The sequence below is a fragment of the Dendropsophus ebraccatus genome, chromosome 10 (genome assembly GCF_027789765.1).
Source record: "Dendropsophus ebraccatus isolate aDenEbr1 chromosome 10, aDenEbr1.pat, whole genome shotgun sequence".
Classification (NCBI taxonomy): domain Eukaryota; kingdom Metazoa; phylum Chordata; class Amphibia; order Anura; family Hylidae; genus Dendropsophus; species Dendropsophus ebraccatus.
In genome coordinates this window covers 48,799,647-48,825,360 of record NC_091463.1, presented here as the reverse complement: position 1 = coordinate 48,825,360, position 25,714 = coordinate 48,799,647, and the positions used below count along the sequence as shown (strand labels likewise).

At 39.8% G+C, this 25,714-nt stretch overlaps 1 protein-coding gene across 1 annotated transcript in view; it reads left to right on the top strand.

The window, feature by feature from the left end:
* The window catches only part of LOC138802860 (vascular endothelial growth factor receptor kdr-like), a 138,081-nt gene that overhangs the window by 90,731 nt on the left and 21,636 nt on the right, over positions 1–25,714 (top strand). The window contains exons 13-20 of the mRNA XM_069986569.1: positions 7,103–7,393; positions 8,902–9,048; positions 11,616–11,744; positions 11,862–11,968; positions 13,532–13,667; positions 15,944–16,048; positions 16,815–16,928; positions 21,161–21,249. Coding sequence (XP_069842670.1) covers positions 7,103–7,393; positions 8,902–9,048; positions 11,616–11,744; positions 11,862–11,968; positions 13,532–13,667; positions 15,944–16,048; positions 16,815–16,928; positions 21,161–21,249 — 1,118 coding nt within the window. The remainder of the gene's footprint in view (positions 1–7,102; positions 7,394–8,901; positions 9,049–11,615; positions 11,745–11,861; positions 11,969–13,531; positions 13,668–15,943; positions 16,049–16,814; positions 16,929–21,160; positions 21,250–25,714) is intronic.

Below are 25,714 nucleotides of genomic sequence, written 5' to 3'. Positions count from 1 at the left end.
GTGTATTTCAGCCTCTTGCTTTGCATTGGCTTTAAACTGGTTCCATTTCAGCATTCATGATATAAGGGAGGGACACTTATGCACAATGCAGCTCAAGCATGTTATTACTAAAGTGAGGTTCTTGCATTCCCATATGTTATGGCTTTACAGGAATCACATGTGGATAGCTTTAGGGCCATTCCTACAGGCAGAGCCAAGGAACAAATAGAGAGAAGAAATAGCTAAAGCTAGGAGAGAGATCTGAGAGTCATTGGGTAATATTGTCTAGATGTAAAAAAAAAAAAAAGATTGATAACATTTAAAAAATGAAGATTCACCCTATATTTTGTTGTGCCATAGTGTAAACATAATGCTGATGGGAATTTAATTACCGTAAATATGCTAGAATGTCAGCTTCCCAAACTCAGGTGCTGTCTCTAGAGAGGGGCAGAATTTACATCAAATGACTTTGATGTCAGTATAGGAAAAACAAACTAACATCTGTCAGGCCCAGAAAGTGTTCCAATATTATTATTGGATTGATTTTCAAGGTTTATTAAAACATAACCAATGTATCAAGCTGATAAGGCGGAAAGGTAGGTATAGGAACATCTTTGTGAAGCCCAATTTCAAAGCTCAGTTACTCACTGTAATGGAAAAGGGGGAGGAAAGGTGGAAAGAAAAGCTTGTGGGTTGGGAGTACTATGTAGGCTATAGTGTAAAAGTCACCAGCAACTTCTACAGAAATGTAGTGTTTCACAGCCTCTACTCAAGTTGAATGGGCAACCACGTGATTTTTTTACTTTGCAATGACTTTCCACTCTGACTAATAGAGTCACTCAAAAACTTACTTGTAGTCACAAAGAGGAAATGAAGAGTATGTTGCATTAATGCCAAGGTTTTTAAGGGCAAGGCTAAGAGCACAGTGAAAGGTCAAATGCTTAAAGTGTGTCTGTGGTTTCAAAATATTTTTTTTAAAAGCCCTGTATGGTTTGGTTGCAACAAGGTTATTTAAGTGCTGTCACTGCTGTTATTTAGCTCTGAGAGTCCCCTCTATGGTGCAAAACTATTTCTCATCCTCTACATTCTATGAGGGGGAACTGTTTGCAAATCACAGTGCAGCATATACTCCTTTTTTTGCTATGCTATGACGTACTGTTGATGAAAGTGCACTGGAATAGACAGGCTGCACTGTGCTGGAAGCGCATATGGAGGGAGAAGGGGTTACTTATGCACTGGCTTGGCCAATGCTATGAAAGCAGAGATGAAAGAAAGCAGCAGAAACAGGGAAGGAGTTACACTAAACAATACACTGTTGTTGTTGTTGTTGTTGTTGTTTTTGTTGCTGCTACTGCCGCTGAGAAGTAAGCAGAGCCATAAGCAGTGCCAAAGTCCTGCCTCCACTGCCTTCCTGGAGAGATGGATATCCCCTAATAACTGCCATTGAACAGCACATTGCAGATAAGGGAGACACCTAGTGGCCACGACTCTTAGTAAGGAGTCATTTTCGTAAATGAAATAATTTACAAGCATGATCACATGAGAGAGATCACATAAGCTATCAGATGAGGGAAAGGTTTATATTTCCCTACCTACTTGTATAAGACCTTGTGGCTTTGCTAATTATAATACAAAAATTGATAATCCATCTTATTCCTGCATCTTTGCCAGAAATTGCCTGTGGACGGGTAAAGTGTGGGACTAAGCTCAGCAATACAAACTGTGGATCATGTGAAACTTCCAGTATTTCTACTTCTTCACATGCTCTAGCATTAGAGGGATAGGATGGGGTGGATAGAGAAAGATAGAGTGCATGGATTCTGGGATATACTGTATACATCTGTTGTATCTGTATTTGTATACCTTGCAGTGAGTATGGGAGAGAACAAAGAAGAATATATTTCTGTGTAACCTTTATGTCCCTTTAATAAATTTTCTACTGGCTAAAGATATTTTAGTGCCAACATTGTAGTGAGATTGGCAAAGAACATTGAAATGGGAAGTCCAGGCAAAATTATTTTAAGATATGTTATTGCCCAACAAAAGTTATGAAAATTACTTATAGGCACTTATTATGGGAAACGCTCCTATAGTGCCTTTTCCCTGCACTTACTACAGCATGGCCTGTTCAGGTCTCTGTATAGTTGGTGACATCACGTCACACAAACTGCCAACTCCTGCTGCTCCAGTCTGTCCCACCGCTGCAGCAGGTGTGGGCAGTTTATGTGACGTGACATCACCAACTTTACACAGACCTGAACACGCCATGCTGTAGTAAGTGCAGGGAATCTCCCATAATAAGTGTCTATTAGTAATTTTCATAACTTTTGTTGGGCAATAACATATCTTAAAATTATTTTGCCCGGACTTCCCCTTTGACTGTATTCTTTTGCAGACTGTTCTATGGCACAAAATAAATTATATATGTTATGCTAAAAATTATTAAATATATTTTCTTCGATTTAAATTTTCCTTAATATGTTGCTGCGATTGTCATGAGAGCAGGACATGTTTCCCTAAAGAGAAGAAGAAGATAGGAAATTAGGAGACATGAACTAATGTATCTCAAAAAAGGAAATTGTGTATGAAGGACTTACACGACCCTTGAACGTTTCCTTTATTTACAAAAAGAAGGAAAAGGAATAAAAAGAGGCATAAAAGGATTAAATATGTAGATAGGGTAGAGACATGTGCTCTGGTATCAGAACTTTGCTATCCCAGTCACCCTAGGGTACAATATGCTGCCAAAATACATCATCTATTTGTGCACTGAAACGGATGTTCAAGATTTATGCACATACAGAGCTAGATTGAACCATGCCCTGTGTGCCACATATATCATAAGCCTGAAACAGAAAACAGTCATCATGCTACTTCAGAGCCAGTCATTATATCAGATGTATACTTATCCATCAGCTGTAGATGGAAGGCATAATGATCACCAGTTGTTGTCCTGGATGTGCCCATAGCATGGCAGAGGGAAACACGTTGGGGCAGTTAATAGTTTGACAAACCATCTGGGCATATATAATCTTTGTCTAATGTTGTGTGTGTTTGAGGCAATTTTATTCATGTATATATAATTTACCTATTTATGTAGTATCTGCTTTTCTGACGACTTGTTTCTCTAGTATTCATTGACTTGTTAGTTGTCGCCTGAGGATTTCTGTAAAGTCAGGGCTATCTAAGGTGGAACAAAAACAGGGACCTGGCCTTTTTGGTGAGTTGCTTAGGTAGTAAGGGGAGGCACTAGTTGGCATAACCAGTAAGTAATCTCTGTATGGTAAGGTTAATTTAGGGTTTATAAGGCCTACACTCCAGAGTGGGACTGCTCTTTTTAGGGCGACCACGTGCCTAGGATCAGGGTGGTTATGTACGGTGCATCAGAGCAAAGAATAGGCCCCTGGGCCAATTTTTTGTTATTCCTGTCACCATCATACCTAGTCAATCTATGGCCAGGGTCCTTGGTAATGGTGGTGGGATAGGTGAGATATTTTTCTTTGGATATTTATACGGCTGCTGATATTTTAATTAGTTTAATAAAAGTAATTTTTACTTGTTTTTCTATATTCTCTGTAGATATTTACTTGAACATAATGAGTTGCTTATCATTTATTGGCTCTATTATCTTACTTACACATATTTATCAGGTGCTGTTCCATTATTCATGAGCAGCGGAGGGCTGGTGGGCAAATCAGTGTGCTAAGGGCTTTAGTCCCACCCCCAGTGCACCAAACCACCTAATTTGCATATTATTTAAAGTGAAGATTTATAAAAAATCTAAAAAAATGTGGATGAAGGTAAGAAAAAAAAACAGAGATGAGCGAATTTACAGTAGTAACGAAGCAAAGCGCTTTGTTATCCCTGCAATCTGCTCATCGGCTGGCTGCTGTTTAACTCACTACTGCTCCTCACTATGTGCTGGGAAAAGCTGGATCCAGTTCTCGGAAACTTCTCCCAGTTTTCCAGGACTGGATCCAGCTTTTCCCAGCACCTGATGAGCAGATTGCAGAGATAACAAAGTGCTTTACTTTAATATTACTGTAAATTCGCTCATCTCTAAAAAGAAAAAAAAATGCCTTCATTCTGAGTGTCCCATGGGCTCTGGGAACATAACAGCAGGTTAGAGTCTTCTAACTTGTGTTTAGTTTCCCTTTAAATAACATATACATATAGTGTAATACCCCATCTGACATATTGACTTAATAAGACTGAAGAAGAGACTCTGAAGATCTGACAATGGACAGAATAGGTGCAGCTTAAATGCCATCTGTTTAAGCTTAGGTGTTTCATGTGGAAAAACACTTATCATGACGGGAGATCAACAATTTGAAAAGATTGACATAATCTCCCGTATGATGTTCTGTGACTTGGACTTTTGATATAGGAACTAGCTGGATCATATTATGCAAAGGGTCGCGGAAATTCTTTGAATTGCCGACATGTTAATCCCATTGACTCATGGATATTTCTATAAAGTGCAACACACTTGTCCAATATGATTTCAGTTTTGTTGCTTGTTTCTTTTAGAGGATAGTGAAATTACTACCTTCTGGCTGACAATATAGAATACATGTATCCCAGTAATAGGTTCCAGGCTGCAGTAGCTACGTCTTAGCTGTCTCCATATGGTTCAGACGTACAAAGGTCGGTATGTGATTTGCACGCATCACATCCAAAATCAACGAATGGCATCAGCGATAAAAAGACAAGTTTAACGTGTTTGTTATTTGAAACCTCTGGGTGTTATCCTAAGGGCACGGATATATTTGCACAACGTGAATACTGTATATGTATGATAGAAGTGTTTATAATTTTTTTTTTCTATTCAGGCATGCAAAGTAGATAATGTCAAATGAGTTCACTGAAGCTAATACAATCTTTATACTGCCCAACCATAGAATAATATCGTTCGATATAGATATAAAACTATACAACTTGGAGTAAGCTCCAAAAAAAGGACTGCATTGTAGGATCGCCTGCTAACCATGAAATGTCTGTTTCTTGCAGAAGGCAGAACTTTCTTAAGGGTGCCTTCACACCTACCGGACCCGCAGCAGATTTTCATGCTGCGAGTTTGCCCTGGCCCCCTTAAACCCCCGCATGCCCGATCGCCAGCCCCCCGCACGCCCAATCGCAGCAATGCACGCCCCCCGCACGCCCGATCGCAGCCCCGCAGCCCCGAGCATAAATCACATGCATACATGTATGCTCGGCCCGTGGCTGTGTGATGCTCCTGGCTTCCCTGCACGGCAGCACTGATTCTGATGGGCAGCGATGGGAGCTGGGAGCATCACACAGCCACGCCCCGAGCAGGTGATGATCAGGCGTGCGGGGGGGGGGGGGGGGGCGTCGATTGGATGTGCGGGGGGGGGGGCGGTGCAGCGATTGGGCGTGCGGGGGGGCGGGGCGGGGTTTAAGGGGGCCAGGGCTGAAAGCTGCGGGCGGACGGCGCAGAGGTTAAAGGGGCCGGGTCCCAAGCAGGCTGCATGTATGGGACCCATTGAGCTTCACAGTACAGGATCCGCAGCTGATTTCACTGCAAACTCGCAGCATGAAAGTCCGCTGCGGATCCTGTAGGTGTAAACGCACATTAAAGATTCATTTTTGCCCTCTAAACTGAATACATCTAGAAAATGTCATTTAATTGTAATTATAGTTACATCAAGAGAGACTTTTAACATCTCTGATGATTATCCTGTACAAGCCAAACCAACCAGCTGCAGCGTACTGGGGGCTAAAGAGATGCCTTTGAAATGTCCATACACTATTTGATCTCTTTAGTAAGCATGAGTACCCTTCCTGAGCTTAAACTTAGTGGGAAGGACAGTAGGCCAAACCTTCAATACAGAATGTAGCACCAAAGTAAGCCAACCAATAGGTTGTATCAAGTTAGACAAAATCACGTATATGTTTACAAAGATTTATCATATGAGCATCTGAGACTACCTGCTCGAAGCTTATATCAGGATTAGTCAATTTGCCCCACCTCCTACAGTTTTGGGCACCCTAAGGCTATGTTCACACAATGTTTTTTCAGGTCCATTAAAAATTACGTCCGTCACTTTGAGTCTAAAATAACAGATGTCATTTAGCTGTCTTGTCTCTACTTGACAATGCAATGACGGCTGTTGGTACATTATTTTAGTTTGGGATTACTAATAGGCCTTTGGATGCGGCTTAATTGTAAAGTCCATTGAATTTAATAGTAAAAACTGAGAAAGAATGACAAAAGAATGACAAAAGAAAAACTGCGTGTGAACAACTAATAAAAACCGTCCGTTGTTTGCAAAGGACATCCGATAATGATCATGTTCATTATTTACGTCCGCGTTTAAAATGTCCGTTGTTCAATATATTGTGTGCATTGGACGTCCGTCTTTCCATTGACTGGAATGCATTGCATTGCAGTCAGTTAATTTGCGGCAAAAATGGATGTTATTTTAAATTGCAAAAGTGGCCGTCTTTTCTCTATTTTTGACATTGTGTAAACATAGCCAAAATGGTGGACTATACCATATTGAGGAAAGATAGGGTTCTTTAGTCTATTAAAAAATACAACGGGTGACTATAATAACTATGTATAAATATAACAAAGGGCAGAACACAGATCTCTCCTATAATCTATTTATACCCAGGCATGGCTCATCCTCTCTGTCTGGAGGAAAGACGCTTTCTACTCTACTCACTACCAGAGTTCAAATGGGGTCTTGATGCATTTCTGGACTGTAATAATAGAACTACTTTATTAGATTACTAGATATGGGTTGTGAATCCAGGAAATTATTCTGATTGTCATATTTGGAGCCAGGAATTACTTTTTTCTTAAAGTGTAAAAGTCATATAATTTTATTTTTAATTGAAAAATGGAAGAAACTTCAAGCCGGAGAGGAGAAGAGCAGCCCACAGAGGGCACAGACCAGCCCTAGTAGAGGACATCTTTGAGTTGTGTCTGATACACTCTGCCTTTTCAATAGTAACGGACTGCTATTATAAATGTGTAGCAAAATAATCAATTGAAATAACTTAACAACTTAAATCAGCTTAATACCAAAACTATAAAAATGAGATATGAAATATCTAAAGATTTACAAATAACTTTCATAATATTTTTTTTTCCCAGAGGTTAAATCAGGAGTGATGACAAAAGAAGAGACAACCGTTCTGGTTGGGGGAGATATCAGGCTTGTTTGCAGTGCAGAAAAATATCTTTTTACCAACCTTATCTGGTTCTATCCATCTGGAGAAGCTGTGCCTACATACTTGGTGGACCTCTATCATAGGAAACATACTACTGATCTCTCACTGCTTCTAAGAAATGTGACCAAAGAACAGGCCGGACAATACAACTGTTCAGCTGAGAATCAATACACAGAAGAGAAAGTGCTGAGGACAACAAATTTAATAGTTCTAGGTGGGTGGTGTAGAAATCATATTAATTGCTAAAAAAACAGATTGGAATGATTTTTCTAATTACTCAGATTTTACTACAGTATGTTATGCATGGAAGACTAGAGTAATAGAGAAGCACTGGTGTATCTGTATTGTGCCCTCAAGCTCTGTCTTGTGTCTAATGACCGTTACAGTCGATAATCTTTCCGTGGAATAGAAGGCAACAATCATGATGATGATCGTTGCGTTGTTTGTCTTTCAAACATGTTGAAAGACAGACGACTCATACAGCAATGATCTGCTGACGTCGCTCCGTGGAATAGGAGCGGCGGCAGCAGACCGCTGCTGTATGCTATGGGCTGCCCAGACGATGTAGCGATCACTCGGGCAGCCCCCCCGCAGCTCCCCACGGCCTCCTCTGCACTTACCCGCTCGCTGCTGCCGCGTGGAATAGCGGTGGCAGGGAGCAGGGAACGAGGTGCAAACGAGCGCTAATAGCTAATATAATAGCTAATAGTCGGCCCATGGAATAGGAAACTCATATTACGCCGCTGATCCACCAACGTCCACTACTGTCCATTGCGTTAATTGAATGATTGACAGGCTGATTTGACAATTTAAAAAATTGACATTTTCCAATTTTGTCACAGCAACAGGTGTTAAAAAAAATCGCTACCCTGTTATAGTCCCACTATTGTAGCTACTATAGTTAGCCTGTTTTAATAAAAACAAGCAAAAAATAGAGTATATAAGCTTATTATTATTATTATCTAACTTTAACATAGAGTAAAACAAAATCTAAAATTCCTTTAAAAAATAAACTGTTTTGATTTTGTGCGTCTTCATTAATCTGCAAATGAGTTAGATTATGTACATATTTAAATCATATATACTGTATATATATACAGCCGCATGTTGATGATTTAGGGGTGATACTAAATAAGAACTGAGAAAGCACGCCAACTATTTCTGTAGCGCTGATTCAGATGTTTTGTAATTAAACCATCTCCAAAAATACCTCTGAATTACCACAACTTGTTCTGTCTCCGCCATAATTATTTTCTCGAGAATAGGGAAATAATTTTACAGACTTGATTAGCAATTAAACTTATGAAAACCTCTAATGAATGCTTTTAGCATATTGGATGCAAAGAAATGTGGATTTTTTTTTTTGCTTGCTGATAATACTCATTAAGTTCATATTTGTAATTAGTTTAAATACAGATATATTGTTTATGATGCATTAACCCTATGATTTCTAACGCTACAATTATTTTTAGTTCACAGTTTGGTAGAATTTATCAAGTTTAGAATTGCTGGAAAAATCGTGACTCACTTTTATGTTTAATTTTTATTCACATTTAAGACAATCTCTTATAAATCTGTACTTGTACTTTGATTATTGACATTAGCAGCTTGGACTCATGTCTAGGTGATCTGTGAATAGTGAAACATTTGACTGAATACAAGTTGATTTTTTTTGTGTATATAATGTTTCGCTTTTCATGATGTTGTTCTGTTTCTTTGCAGACAAGAAGGCTCCATGGGTGGTGCAACACCTTGAAAACACAATAGTAAACAGCAGTAGCACGCTTTTCCTGGAATGCAAAGTTAATGGGAATCCCTCGCCCACCATTACGTGGCTGAAGAATGGTTATGTGATTAAACGAGCTTCAGGTAGGGAAAGCATTGCCAAGAGCTTGTGTGTAGCTCTAAGTAACACCAATGTCCACCTCTAGCTGCAGGGCTCACACATATGAATAGCATATGGTCAGTATTTTTAACCACACCAAATCCAAACCAGAGAAAAATGTGAAAATCATTCAATCATAGTTTTTCTCTTGGTTCCACTCTTGGATTAGGCTCAGATACTGACCAAAATTCTATATGGGAGCCCAGTCTCACAATCAACATAAAAGGGGCACACCATAGAAAAAAAAATGTCAAATTAACTTCTATTTAAAAAGCTCAATCAGCAAACCCGTATAAGAAACCTCTCCTGCTCTGGATAGTTTCTGACATGGACAGAGATGGCAGCAGAGTGCACCATGTTGGACAGGAAAGAGAACGCCACTTTCTCCAGGGCATACAGCAGATAAGTACTAGAAGTACAGTTTGTTTTTCTTTTTAACAGAAGAAGATATTTATACATTTTTTGATTCTGGAGTATCCCTTTAAAGGGGTTGCTTTACCAAGACATTTTTTTCAAAGAGTAACAACTGGCTGTATATTCTTTAAATATATGGATGACTATATAATACATGGACAGGCAGGGTCCTTTAGAGTGAGATTTGTTCTGAGTAGTGGACCTTCCATTATGGTATCCATATACTGTAACAGGGCCCATTCACACTACAGAATCTGCGCCAAAATTGCGCTCAGAACCCCCACCCGTGTACTCTGCGGCAAATTCCGCCTTCTATCTCTTTCAAATGGGAGACCTCGTGCGCCTCTGCTTACCGTGTCTCTGCGCTCAAAGAACTGACATGTCAATGCTCCGTGGGTGGGAGTTCCGAGTGGAATTTGGGCGCCGATTCCGTAGAGTGAACAGACCCATAGAAATTATATAGGGGGCTTGATTTTTTTTTCTATTTTCCGTCACGTCTTGACTCAACTATTGTAAAATGTTCCAATAGAAATTATGTCCATTGTAAGGCTAATTCTACAGCTGTATACTTTCCACTTTCATACTGTCTTCCTTTATAGATTTATTTAAGGGGCCTGTATGTCAGCTCTTATCTTCAAACACTCCTTATATCCTTCTTAAATCCTATCCATAAATTATGCTTCTGTGTCTATAACATGGTCTGTTCTGCAATGTACATATCTCAGGAATTCACAGACCTTACCCTTATCCTTAAAGTCCCACCCCATAGAAATCTGGACTGCAACCTCCTGGATGGCCCATGCTTATGAGCACCTAAAAGAATGAAGTCTTTATTGAGCACAATAACGTTACATATGATGTCAGCATTTTATCGAGCATATTACAGATAACAATAGTTTAATGGCATCATTCCCTGCCCTATGGAAAAGTAACATGAAATAAAGAGAAGATCACAGTACTTTAGGCCAAAGTCTGAGATTTTATCGCAGATCCTGATTTAGTGTTTGCTGACATAGCGTTGCTTTTATTTAGTTGGCCCAAGATTTCTTCCATATGGCTCCATAGACTAACCACACACATTTCTACGCACACAAGTATTGTTAGGCCAGTTCTTTTAGACAATTCCCCTATATATACATGATCTTGGAGTGCAAGAGGACATCAAAGGATTTGCAGAAAACACATGTGGACATAGAACAAGATCTACTTAGATATTACATATGTTTTGATGTCAGTTTGCTCAAGTATTCCAGAACTATAGCCAAAACACTGGAGAACAGCTTTGATTTATATTTCAACATCCCATATTGAAAATTTTACCTACAAGAGTGGAGTCCAACATATCATGAAACAGTAAGATTGTTTCCAGTCTGTGATTCCCAAAGGTTTCCCAATCCCATAGAAAAAAAACTTCATTGCTTTCTACAATTTCATGGCTCTTAGAGCAGTTGCTCTCAACTTTTTGAGGTCAAGTATCTCTTTACTCACCACAGGGGCAGAAATAGCATATATGCAATCTGTGTAGTTTCACAAAGGCCCCTCAGGTGTGTGGATGGGGGGGGGGGGGGGAATGCACACTTTAAAGATACTGACTGGCTATTTATTCCTTATGGCCTGGAACGTTAAGAAAAAAAAAAGTCATATATATCTTACTGATCCTGTTCTGATACATCCTGGAGGACCTACCAGTGACTGACTGCAGTAGTCACATGCTTGGTGTAGAAGGAAACCATTTTATATAGCCGGACAGTACTCTTGCCTTTACCATCCTCTTGCCTTTACTGACATCAGCCACCACCATGACTTATAATGCCTTGCTAGATCACTGCTACATTACGGGCACATGTCTGTTAAAGACCTTTTCATCTAAACATAGTGGGTCAGATTTGCACAACTACACCGGCATATGCGAATTGTGCCACATTTATTACAAGTTATAGATACTTTTTTACTTCCTTCATTAAGGGGTGTGATTTCTTGGCAAAGGGGGGTGGTGGGTGTGTGACTTCTTGTGCTAATAGTTGGACAAAAGACAGACTGAAGAGCTCGATTTAAAATTCAATCTGAGCCAGTAGGATATTTTAAGCCATTCCTGTGTGTCTTATAATACTAATCATGAGTCTTCATCTTCTCATAGGAATAACTTTGCTTTACAATAACAGCCTGATGATTGAGAGAGTGAAAAAAGATGATGAGGGCCTGTATGAGTGTTACGCAGACAATGAGATGGGACATACCAACACTTCTGCCTACATCACTATTCGAGGTGAGCCGTGTGCTATGATGGTTTTTGTTTTTTTCAAATGACAATACAATAATTCGCTATTTTTTAATAATACTCTGCGTGTTCTAATATATACTTATTGTCCTAATCTGTTTGCAGGTGGAGAAGAAAGATCTAACATAGAAGTAATAATCCTTGTATGCACAGGAGTTGCAGCTACATTATTCTGGCTCCTTCTCACACTCTTTATACGAAAACTGAAAAAGGTAATGGAAAATTATAGCAAAATCAATAGAATGCGTGCAACCTTCTTAAGATCCTGACACTAAAGGGCTGTTACTGTTAGAGAAGAGCAAATCTTTGGCACACTTCGATTCAGAAGATCTTGACCATGCAGCATTTAAAAGAATTTGGATGCAGTCCTAAGGCTACCTGGGAAACATGGATACAGCCATACAGACTCCCTACAGCTGCATCCAACTTCTTTAGCCACCAGTAATCAATTGTGGCACAAACCCAAGCGTTTTCAAGGTTTCCTCATCTGTAGTCTCTGTGCCTGACTGGTACATGATTAAAACATGAAGGTCAACCGTGAATTCCTGTTTGCGAACTGTGATTACCAGGGGGGAAAAAATCTAAGGATAGGTAAATTATCAGTATTCATATATCATTTCTTTTTGGAGAGGTATCAGAAAAAGCATTGGCTTTCCAAGCAGTCCAAAAATTGTACAATTTTGGGGAGTAGCAACAGGATCAGCGCTCTAGAAAGTAACACAAAACCCTATTTTACTAATGTTCTCACTGAACACAGGTTCTTTGGGTTTGGTTCCCTCATCTATAATCCTTAGGATAGGCCAGCAGTGTATGATCAGTGGGAATTTCACTCCCAGAACCCTACTGTTCAGAAAAATACATAGCGAATAAGCCACAGGTACAGTTGCTGGTGTACGTCACCCCTTTATGCTGCTAATAGACCAGGGTCCCAAGGATTCTGATTACCACGCCATCAATTTTTGAATTTTGTAAAAAAAAAAAATCCCTTTAATACATAAAAGTAGATCATGTGCTTAATTCAGGTTCACACTACGTATATTTCAGTCAGTATTGTGGTCCTCATATTGCAACCAAAACCAGGAGTGGATTAAAAACACAGAAAGGATCTGTTCACACAATGTTGAAATTGAGTGGATGGCCGCCATTTAATGGCAAATATTTGCTGTTATTTTAAAACAACGGCTGTTGTATTGAAATAATGGCAGTTATTTACTGTTATATGGCGGCCATCCACTCAATTTCACCATTGTGTGAACAGAGCCTTTCTGTGTTTTTAATCCACTCCTGGTTTTGGTTGCAATATGAGGACCACAATACTGACTGAAATATACGTAGTGTGAACCCAGCCTCAGATTGTCAGTGACAAAAGCTCGCCTGACGAAAGATATTTTTATTTCCTCATCTCTTCTTACATTTTTCTCAATTATTATTTGTTAAGTCACAATAAATCCTAAATCCCTGACTTGTATTGAGTGTATTTATTAAGTTATGCTATCTTAAAACAATCGTCTGTGGCTGTTTCATGTGATCAGTGTTTGGCAGCATAGTAACTGGCTGATGTCAGTGAATTTGTACTCTTTTAGAAGGCTTATATAAATCATGAATAAAGAATGTAATGTAAGGACTTACAGCCTGCTAAAATGCGCGGTCACGAACACAGGTTAACCTATGGCCCTAGTAATGATGTAGAGCATCATGTAGAGTAAATTGTCATTCTCCAGACAACCCAGCTTCCTGCCCGCACTCAGCTTTCTTCATTCTTGTCTTCTCTACAGCCAAATGCATCAGAAATTAAAACAGGTTACCTGTCCATTATTATGGATCCTGATGAGATGCCACTGGATGAGCAGTGTGAGAGGTTACCCTATGATAGCAGCAAGTGGGAATTTCCTCGAGACAGGCTGAGTCTTGGTAAGTGCCATCCTTGTTTCCGATGGTTGCCATTAGAGTATGCATTATAACAGAAGCCCAAGGTAACCGTAGCTAGCAATGTCTGAATCATACCATCACCTATTTATCCTCAATTCTTGCTTCAGGCCTTATATAAATATAAATAATCCTGTCTATAATGACAAAGCATTTTTATAACCTCAAAGTTACTCCAGGTAATGGAAAGCTACCCATAGAAATATGAAGTTGAACTTAACTTGAAATTGGACAAGCAAGCCACAAGCCACTTTTTTACTTGTTTATCCATCTTATGGCTATGTTTCCACAAAGTCTTATGTAGGCTGTTTTTAAAGCCGCCTTTTTGGCCAGTCATCATTTTGGCACCAAAATAAGGCAATAATTGTAGAATGCAATTATACCAGACTTGTAAATTAGGTCTAAAGAGGAGGAAAACCCCTTACAGGGAGGGTGCCACCTTCAGAAATCTAGAACTGGTACCTTATGGTGACTCCATATGCCTCTGTAAAGCCTCGCTGCACACATTTTGGCTGTTCTATGGCCATCATTTTTTCCGCTAAAATACAGACATATTATGCAAATTACAGCAGCAGAAGGGCCAAAAAAAGAAATTGTGGGAACATAACCTATGTGTGCAGTGAGGCTGTACAGAGGCATATGGAGTAAGTTACCAATTCTGGATTTGTGAAGATGGCACCTGCCATGGTTTTTTTTCTCCTCTTTAGACCTAAAGATTTGCAAATCCTCCTTAACTGCATTCTACATTTACTTCCTCTATCAGCTTACTGAAATGTAGAGATTACAATGCATGGTCCCTCTTAGGGTATGTTCACACTGAGCAAATGGGGTGGAATTCCGCGGGAAGAATCCCGCCTGCTTCAGTGTCAGACGGCCTCTCTATGGGAGGACTCGTGCGTCTCCAATCTCCTCTCAAAAAATTGACATGTCAATTCTTTGAGCGGAGAGCTGGGAGGGGTGAATGCACATACGCCCTCCCATAGAGATGCCGCCCCATTTGCTCAGTATTTACAAGCCCTTAAGGCAGCACCTAAACCTATTGGAGGGCACAAAAATTTTGCAAAGACTCGGATGGCAACATCAAATGTATACAATGAGAACTCATTGCTATTGCTTGTTATAGTTTTAGCCCCAAGCCCAACCTGACAAATAACACATGTAAACAATTGTCTGGTCAGCTGGCGTACATACATAATCACTGCAATCCTGGACTCCATGAGTTATACCAACAACATTCTGGATCCTTGCACTGTTATTATGGCATTATATTATAAACTGTTATTCTTAGGATATGCAAGGGATGAAAGGTTAAACAAATTCAACTGATAGTTTCTAAAGTCTACACATGTTGTGCATCCCATGCCTCTTCATCTATGTATATACATATCTCATCTCCCAGTCTCATGGTAAATGTTAATCTCTCTCCAAGCTGTCATCACGCTGGGGTTTCCTCTTATCTTTGTTGGCCAAACTTTGGTTTCCATCACAAGGGAGTAATGAACCTGACGCTGTGAATTCCTTGATGACCTGCACATTCCTTTACCTCTCAGTAATTGAAATAGATCTTCTTAATCTATATAGCAACACATAAATACTGGGAAGGCGTGCAACCTGTGCGGTTGCCAGATTTTTTCATGCGGCCTTAAAGGAATAAAGCCTTAATTCTTAAAGGAAGTTTAACTGCAATCACAAAGCATAGAAACTGAAGGTGAAAAATAAGCTAATAGTTTGTGTATCTTCACCTTCTCCTTAGTGTCACACCTGCTGTGATACATTATTAGGAATCTGAGCAAAACAGCTTAGTTAATGTTAAGTATCAGCTCCTTTACTTCTAATGTTAAAATCCTTAACCTCAAACTGTTTTATTATCTCCTACTTTTCAGTCTCTTCTGACTTTACCTTGTAAATATTAAATTCCCCTTTATTGAAACCCCCACTGATCTCTAGACATGGCTGGGAGAAGTGTAAGGAAATGCCCCTCACTCCCCACCTTGTCACACAATCCAGGGGGTGGGCTCCAATATAAGTCTATGGAGCCAGAGTGAGTGTCAAGTGGCAGTGTGCTGCTCCCAGTGATATCCAGAGATCAGTGGGGGTCTCAGCACTGAAAGCAAAACAAGTCTCTTTTTACTAACACTTTAACATTATGTTAACACATTATTTGTGTCTTTTGATGGCTTTCGGTTTACTTTCTCACATTGGCCTATGGGACTTTGCATGACTTGTCTAAGCAGCGGTTCACTGTTGACTTTTACCTTTAGGTAAAACGCTTGGTCATGGTGCTTTCGGGAAGGTGGTGGAAGCCTCTGCTTTTGGCATTGATAAAAGTTCTACTTGCAAAACAGTTGCTGTTAAGATGCTTAAAGGTATTAATAACAATTTTTACTCGTGGCAAAAGTAGGAGTCAAGGTAATCAACTAAATAGATAGATAGAGTGAAGAATGATATTTAGGGGGCATTCATACGTCCGCAAATTACTCTCGGGGAAGGAATGTAATGGATTTGTGCCCCCCCCCCCCCCCGGCATGATGTGTCAATATCATACCAGTAGCGGGGAGACTCTTTGAATTGCACTGTAGTGATACAGCCGCGCAGACGTGTGAATGTAGCCTTATAGTGATTGTAAACAACCTGTTCTACACATATATCTAATTTAGTCTAGCCTAGTATCCGTTTTAGTCAGATCCAGAACAAAACCATTGCCTGGATTATGTTTTACTAAGCCTGTAGGACATCTGGACAAAATAGTTGACTGTGCAGTATTCATTTTAATAAACACAAAAAAGATTCAATTTAAATTTAAATTCCAAGACCTCCGAATCATCAGCTGAGCATGAAAACATTAGTCAGTCACAAGCAATAAATCTTTCTTGTAATGTGCATTAGGCAGTTACCATACGGCACATTTGTGACTTGCCTAAAACTCAAAAAGTATTCTGTATGCTGCCACTAAATAAATTTCATCCTACTTACGTAAAGAGAACTTGAGAGTGTGTGTTTGAGATTCTTCATAGGGGCTGTGCTTGTTTTCTTTGTCTCTTGATGCCCTCCTTTAAGCTAAACAGGATTTTGTGTGTCTTGTAAAAATATCCCATTGTGCAGAGATGACTATGTCCTGTTTATGTTAAACAGAGTGTGCGACAAACAACGAATGTAAAGCTTTAATGTCCGAACTGAAAATCCTTATCCACATTGGCCATCATTTAAATGTAGTTAATCTACTTGGAGCTTGCACCAAGCCTGGAGGTAAGTCACTAGCATTAACCCTTTCATTTCCTACAACGTAAAGCTTCTTTTTTTGCTATACACAATTAAGCTCACAAGGGAAGACCTTTGAGTACATAGTGGAAAATTCCAAACAAATAACTTAAAGGAGAAGTTCGGTGAAAATTATAATTTTTCAGTAGGCAGGGGCATTGACCACGGGCAATGTCGCAACTCAGCCTATGGATTGCCCAGCCCTTAGCTGGGTCGGGTATTTCCCCCGAGTCATGACAACGTCAAAACTCGGGGGGGGGAGGGGGGGGGGGTTGAATGAGTTGCGGTGGGAGTCCTGGAGCCTGTGATGCCGCACTTCAGGGGGCACAGGGAGAGGTAAGTAGCGCTTGTTTATTTTGATCACCCCCTGTCTACTGGAAAATTATTATTTTCACTGGACTTCTCCTTTAAATACATGTCTGTATTAATTGCAGGCCAATTACTGAATTCTTAAGTAAATGTTCCTCGGTCCACTTAAAAAGCAAAACAAGCTTGAATACATCAAAGTCCATTCTTCTGCTGTGCACGCACATTGCACAGTAATTCCCAATGAAATTTTTACTTTGATGATGCCAGGCTGCGATATGTCCACTTACAGAATATCTATATTTTCTTTACAAATATAAAATAATTTATTTAATTCTTCTTAAGCCTTTTAATGCTTTCCAAGTGCATGCAACAGATTTATCAGGCTCTTCAAAGCCAACATGCCCAATCATGGAGTCCTCCATACATATTAGGAAGTTGACCGTTCCTTCAGAAATCACCGGGTTAACACAACTTTTCTCTAGTGTTTGGCAGCCCTGAAATAGATGTCCATTGATCGATCGCTTCAGCAGACTGCTTTCTTCTAACCTGCCTCCCAAACATAGCTTTTCAATGGGATGTGGTTGTGGGAGGGCGTGTTAGGCTGATGCCAGGATTTTCAGGTTTATCTTCCATGAGAATGGAAAATTGGACATTTTGAAACCCAGCTACCAAATTTTTCTCCCCAGAACATCTGTTATCATTGGAGATTCAGACAGTCCTGCAAAATAATCAGGTCAGGACAATAATCTAATAGTCACGGCTATCTCGTTAATTCCTTCCCGAACCATTCTAGCCTCATACCATTTGGCACCTATTGATCCTGTCTATTCACTAAGCTATATATATTTTATATCTTTCATTCAAAGAGAGTAGGCCCAACATATATAATGCAGAGCACTGCCCTCCCATCCTGGTTTCCTGGCTTCATCCACTGCTCAAACGGCAGGCTGCAATCCAGGGCTCCAGGTTCTTTCATACCAGGAGTACATGATACCATTAGTCCCTGTACACAAATCTTCACTGTTATACGTATCGCCACTTTCCGCTATTGTTCACATGTTAATATTTTTTCGTCTTCTTAATACTTTACCTTTCTTCTCTGACTTCCTACATTTTTTGATTTAATGCAGATAAAAGTGTTATTGTAATGGTGTGAGGTATGTTTTATGGCATAAAAGGTAAGCCTTTATATGACTAGATGTGTCAGTGATCTAGAGAAAACTTAAAGGAGAAGTCCGGAGAATATTTTTATTAAAGTATTGTATTTCCCCCAAAAGTTATACAAATCACCAATATACACTTATTACGGGAAATGCTTATAAAATGCTTTTTTTCCCTGCACTTATTACTGCATCAAGGCTTCACTTCTTGGATAAAATGGTGATGTCACTTCCTGGATAACATGGTGCTGTCACAACCCGACTCCCAGAGCTGTGCGGGCTGTGGCTGCTGGAGAGGATGATGGCAGAGGGATGCTCAGTGTCCCTCCTGTGCCCTGTGTCCCTCAGTGTCCCCCTGCCATCATCCTCTCCAGCAGCCACAGCCGGCACAGCTCTGGGAGTCGGGTCGTGACATCACAATATTATCCAGGAAGTGAAGCCTTGATGCAGTAGTAAGTGCGGGGAAAAAGCGCTTTATGTGCATTTCCCATAACAAGTGTATATTGGGAATTTGAATAACTTTTGGGGTGCAATACAATAATTTAATAAAATTTTTCGCCGCACTTCTCCTTTAACCCCTTAATGACCTCGGGCATATATTTACGCCCTGCGGTCGGTAAGGGAGTTCAGATCGGGGTCACGGGTCCGATCGCCGTGCCCACTAATCAAGTGCTTATACTAGAAGTCCCCCAGGGGGGCTTCTAGTATAAGTGTAAAAAAAAAAAGTGTCATTATTAATATAAAAAGACCTCCCCCTAATAAAAGTTTGAATCACCCCCCTTTTCCCATGTAATAAATAAAAGTAAACAAATAAATAAATAAACATGTTTGCTATCACCGCATGCGTAATTGTTCATACTATACATTTTTGGTCGCATCAAATCCAGAAAAATTGTAATCAAAAAGTCGCATATGCGCAATCAAGGTATCGATAGAAAGTAATCATCATGGCGCAAAAAATTACACCTCACACAGCCCCATAGACCAAAGGATAAAAGCTTTATAAGTATGGGAATGGAGCGATTTTAAGGAACATATATTTGTTAACAATGGTTGAATTTTTTACAAGCCTTCACATAATATAAAAGTTATACATATTATATATCGTTTAATCGTAACGACTTGAGGAACATATATAACATTCATATATATATAACTGTCATTGCAAAGTACAATTAGTGGTGCAAAAAATAAGAGCTCATATGGGTCTCTAGGTGGAAAAATGCAAAGGCTATGGCCTTTTAAGCACAAGGAGGAAAAAAAGAAAACACAAAAATCGAAATTGGCTCCGTCCTTAAGGAGTTAAGGCAAAATACTATTCAGGAACATCTGAATGTTCACTGATTTTAAGGTGGTGCCTCCAATATCATAAGATGGAATACTTGGAGCAAGCTGTTTAACATATGAATTACCTACCAGTTACTGGCCCATGTCCTATGGCTGAACAACATTGTAATGGTTAGGATATATAGTGGTTTCCTCTCTCTTATCTAAACTGGAACCTTCATGTTCCTTCTTTGTTCCTAAAACAAGCACCTGGTCTATGTAAAAGTTAATCCACAAAGATCATACAAATAAAGAGCAGTCACTTTTCAGAGGTAGAGGAAGGAGCATACCAAACTTAGTAAGACATCAGATGATGATGAGTGTACTTGGACGTTAGTGCACTGCTTGTGCTGATTTATTGCATTAACAAGATAAAAAGGAATTTTAGGGCCTGCGTCACAGAGGAAGAGACAGATAGAGTGAATATGAAGATAAGATTTGGAGTGGCAGTGCGTTTGTGTGAACAGTTCAGATAGATCTGTAGCACACTGTCTGTCACTACTGACAAACAAAAACATGTGGACAGAGCCAAGAGTGTGAGCATGATGTGCTGTGCATGGAGACAGGATGTTCATTCAGCAAGTAGAGCACAAGACTCTGTATGTGTCTTCAAGTGAGATCTCAGGGGCAAAAAAAAACAAGCCCCCTAATAGCACAGTGAGCAGTAAGGATATCTATTTTTAATTAGTAAAGAATTAAATACTGAATTCTTTTGCCCTGCAGGAAGTGGTGTATTCTTATTCTGACACAGTGCTCTCTGCTGTCCAGCGCAGTAACAAATCAACATAGAAAACATCTCCTGCTCTGGACAGTTCCTCTAATGGGCAGAGGTGTCAGCAGAGAGCACCATGTCAGATTGGAAAGAAACACCACTTCCTCTAGGACAGACAGTAGCTGATAAGTACTGGAAACAGTCACATAGCTACCATATGAAGGCAGAGCACGCCACTGCTATGGGGCCCGTGCACTAAGGGGGCCCACAGGTCCCTGGCCCTTTAACCATGAACATTTGTAATGAACGCTCATAGTTAATTGCTGCCCTACTCTGCTTCCTGCCCTGACAGTCTCTCTTGTGGCCAGAGGCAGCATTGCACCTCCAGCCATAAGAACCCCACCACCACCGCCATACACATACTCACCTTGTCAGGTGCAGTCCACTGGTGTTCATTCTACCAGCTCCCCGGTGCATGACTGACATTACTCCTGACTGACATGCACCAGGGAACTGGGAGAACAAAGGAACATTGGGAGCCAAGTAAAAATGTGGAGGGAAGGGGGGAGGGCCCTATGAAGTTTTTTGCTATGTGGCCCCATGAATCCTAACTTCGCCCTTGAATGAAAGACTTGAGACTTTAGTTGTGACCTTACCAGAAAAATCTAAGAAATATGTGACTTTTCCTTTAAAATGTTTCTTCTCTTCAACAGGACCTTTGATGGTTATAGTGGAATATTGCAAGCATGGAAACTTGTCCAATTATTTGCGCAGCAAACGTGGAGATTTCATAGCTTACAAGGTAAGATACATTATGAATATTTTTCAATAAAACGTTTTTAACTATGAAGATAGAGCTAAATAATAGACTTCAGGGAACTGCCCCAGCCTAGTATCAAGAGACCCACCTTTCAAAATAATGAGAAAGCTACAGACACCAATGTCCTATTTAATGGGTGTGACGCAGGAAATATTTAAAAAGGTCATCATAACTTTACTGCCATATTTTATAGCATGTAATCCTGCAGCATTTGACAGTCCCTGTTCCAAAATCTTTTGTATAATAAATTGCTGCGATTTCATCCATGTATGACGTACGGTGTCCTTTGGAATCTCACCACCTATGGAGAAAGCTCAGTGCGTGTAATGCATGTTGACCATGTGAGATCAGGCAGCAGCAGATAAAATATTTCCCAGACATCCTGTGACCTGTACATCTGTGAATCTGAATAATATATGTAAAGAAAAACTTGAATGCAAACAGATCACTCCCTTGCAAATACCATAATGCACATAAAAATACCATGAACAGTTAAACAGTGACATCTAACTTAATCATTCCTCTTATTTATAATATTAGCTAATGTTTTTCTTTATGAAATCATCAATTTTTTAGTGCCTGTCAATTTCATGGCACACAATGACATTTATCCAGGCCTATGGCCAACTTTCCCATGGAAAGCCTTTGTTTCCCTCCCTGCCTCTGCTGGGGCTCGCTGACAGTTTCCATATGGCTGCAGCCCAGATACACGTAGTTAGGTTTGCTACAAGGACACTGATAGGAGATGTATGTGTATGGGGGAGTGTGCAAGTGAAATGTGTTGTATGGCAGTTTTAACTTTCACCTCTGATTTGTGCAACACAAAGAGATTCGGGAGACCTCCTTGGTTTGACCTTACACTAGAACATATAGTGTCACTAACCTCTATACAGGAGGGGATTATGTAATGTGGTGGGGTTGTGGGGGATACATACTTTGAGTTTTCTGAATTCCAGAAGGTGATCCTAATCAAACATTCTGCTTTAATAAGTTGTCATGCACCTCACTATCCCATCCTAGTCCTAGAACATAAGCTTCCTATTGCAATCCATAAAATAATGTCTAAGGATGGCAACTGCATAACCAGAAATGTGGGTATCTTAAGCTGACCATATGTCTCTAAAAAGAAAGGATCCCCATCTGCAGACAGTTTGGGGGTTATCGCCTCTCCTTGATGCAGAGCAGGGTGCCATCTTACCAAGGTTGTGTGATAAAGCCCTAGTCAATGTTTTAAGACTAGTTGGAATGAGGGCTTATTCACACGTTCTGTGAAACACAGGCAGCATAGAAGCTCTGCAGTGGAGTCTTTCTTTGCCCGGCATGATGTATCAATATCATTCCGGAGGGGGGAAAGTGTTTGAATATTTGTGCCACTGTGACGACACATAGATTGAAAATCAATAAGGCCTCCTTTTCATGTTTCATGTTGTCATTTGACTTTCCTAAATGATGTGTGTGCAGTAATATAAGAACAGTGGGCGGATTTATTAAGCTTTTAGACCATATTTTTGGCATCAAAAAGTGGCAAAATTTTGCACAACCACATAGCAGCGCAAAATTTTGTGACTTTTCCCCAACGTAGACCTATCATGCCTACTTCAGCTTACGCTGAAAGTAGGCATGATTTATCATGTGCGACTATCTAAAATATTGGCACATGGCTCGTACACTGACTGCACACTAGAGGTGGCGTTTTGGCTCGACCCCATCACTACTTACCTTGTGTGGCTGTACACAGCTCCGCACTGTAGACAAGAAAGTGTGTAGGATCCCCCTGTCTTCCATAACCAGCCAGGTAAAAAACAAACAGGAGCAGCCTAGTAACACCAGGGTGGGAAGGGATATTTATTTTGACCCTCCCCAGCCTAATAATACCAGCCTGCTACTGCCCAGTAAAGGAGCACCAATTTTGATGCACCAGGGCTAGCTCTTCCCAGTACCCCTAAGGCAGTGGGTACTGGGGTAATAATGGGGGGGGGGCTAGTGTTAGTGTTTTTTATTCAAATAACATTTCCCCCACTCCGCTCATTAATCACTTTATTTAGCATTAAAATCCACTAGTCCCCAAAGTAGTCCGAACGAATCCAACGTAATCCCTGGATATGGGTATCTGACAAATTTGTGACAATTCTGGGACTAACAAATCAGTACCACAGAAAATAGACTAGGCTTATCCCTAATAGTAAATTGCACTTTCCATAAATTAGTCTATTATTACCATAGCAGAATTCGACCACACATAGAAAAATGCCCTGTTCATAAACTTTCCCCAGTGGGTTTACCAGTGCTGAACTAGAAAGATCTACTATTTAGGAATATGCAACTCCTACAACAAAGGACAACAAATGTAATCAATAATAATCTTTATTCATAAATTTGCATAAAATCTTGAGACAAACAATAATAAAAAAGCCATAATAGCCATGCACATGGGGCAAGTAATACACAGGAAATATTGAACAGTATTGCACAAGATCCAGTAAACCAGTTATGTAACAATCTATTAGTATTGGTTCATTGCACAATTCCCTTCATGAAAATCATATATATATTGCACAAGGCCCAGTGGCAGCAAGAGGAATTGATAAAGAAGGGTGAAATCACATAAAATATATAATACCTGTGGTCAAGGTGTGTGCACGCTCCCCTCCAACGCACGTTTCGCGCAAAGCTTTCTCTAGGAGGACCTCCTAGAGAAAGCTTTGCGCGAAACGTGCGTTGGAGGGGAGCGTGCACACACCTTGACCACAGGTATTATATATTTTATGTGATTTCACCCTTCTTTATCAATTCCTCTTGCTGCCACTGGGCCTTGTGCAATATATATATGATTTTCATGAAGGGAATTGTACAATGAACCAATACTAATAAATTGTTACATAACTGGTTTACTGGATCTTGTGCAATACTGTTCAATATTTCCTGTGTATTACTTGCCCCATGTGCATGGCTATTATGGCTTTTTTATTATTGTTTGTCTCAAGATTTTATGCAAATTTATGAATAAAGATTATTATTGATTACATTTGTTGTCCTTTGTTGTAGGAGTTGTGTAGTTGGCTGGAGGACAGGCCGATTTTCTTTGGTCTATATAGGAGTATATTTAGGAATATGGGAAACCAAAATGAAAAGCAATTTATAAGTGATTGACTGACCATTATTAATAGCTTTAGCCTTGTATTAAGGGGTTAACATCTGGCTTTGTCCACATAATTTAGTTAGTGAATAACAAGGGCTTGCTTCTACATGTCACATAATTTTAGTTTTTTCCAAAATGTTACATGACTAGAGTGATCTTTTAGGTAAAGTGCTAGACTCCATATATCTGTGTCTGCTGGCTTACAAAGCATCTATTAGCCATGGCGTCATGTCCTAATCAGACACTGGGGGTTTGTAAGTTCAAATTTTCTTTCTTGCTAGGAGAGATAGACCATTAAAACTACACTGATAGGTGAAGTGGGATATTTTAGCCAACAATTGAAAAGCCAGTTCTTGAAACTAATGTGTTGGAATGGGGAACAATGAACAATTGTAAGGTTCTGATAGACTTTAGCAGATACCAAATTGAAATGGATGAAAAACGGGATCCAAAGTATCTCCAAAACTTTAGGTCTTGGTGTGTTGCTGGGATGCTGTGGTTAGTACCTACCAAAAATGGCTAAAATCAATAAACTGCGGATGGGGTGATAGGCACTTAAGGCTAACTGAGGCACATGGGAAATTAAAGATAGCCCATCAAGAAACCTTGGGGCCTGGCATTTCTTTGGATGTTGCTTTGACACCTATACCTAGTGGTGTGAGGAACATGACAAATTGTTGGTCTCCAAAGTCCTCAGGTCTCAATATTATTAGGCATGCTTAAGAATCACTGTAAAACAAATGTAATCTTAGGAAGCTACAACTTGCAACTTACAGGACCTAATAGAAAAATGCTGCTAACAGCTTTATGTCATATTATACCACGGGGCACCTTCAAAGGTCTTGTGGGGTCCATGCCTGGAAGAGTAACAAAAGGGCACAAGAGAGAACAGCACAATATTAGGAAGGTGGTTTTGATGATATAACAGTTCAGTTTATAATAATCTATTATAAACTAGATTATTTTTCTGTGACAGTGTTGGAAGGGTCTCCCAACATATTATCTCATGCATCTGTGCGCAAACCTGGTGCCAAGATTTTAATTTTCTACAATGCCACCAAAGGGAAAATTACAAAATATATGGTCACTATTAAAATCAACAAGTTGTCTGTGTAATTTACAGACATACTGGGTCCTCTATATTAAGTCACACACTTTGTTGCCTAATTTTGGCTTTTAGATGGAGGTCATTAAGACTGGACGCCACCTTTTAACTTTGTAAAATTACAACCACATTCCTTTATTAAATCATTTAGTTAGCAATAGAGGGAAATCTCCTAAAGGTTTTTTACACAGGCCGATTTTCGA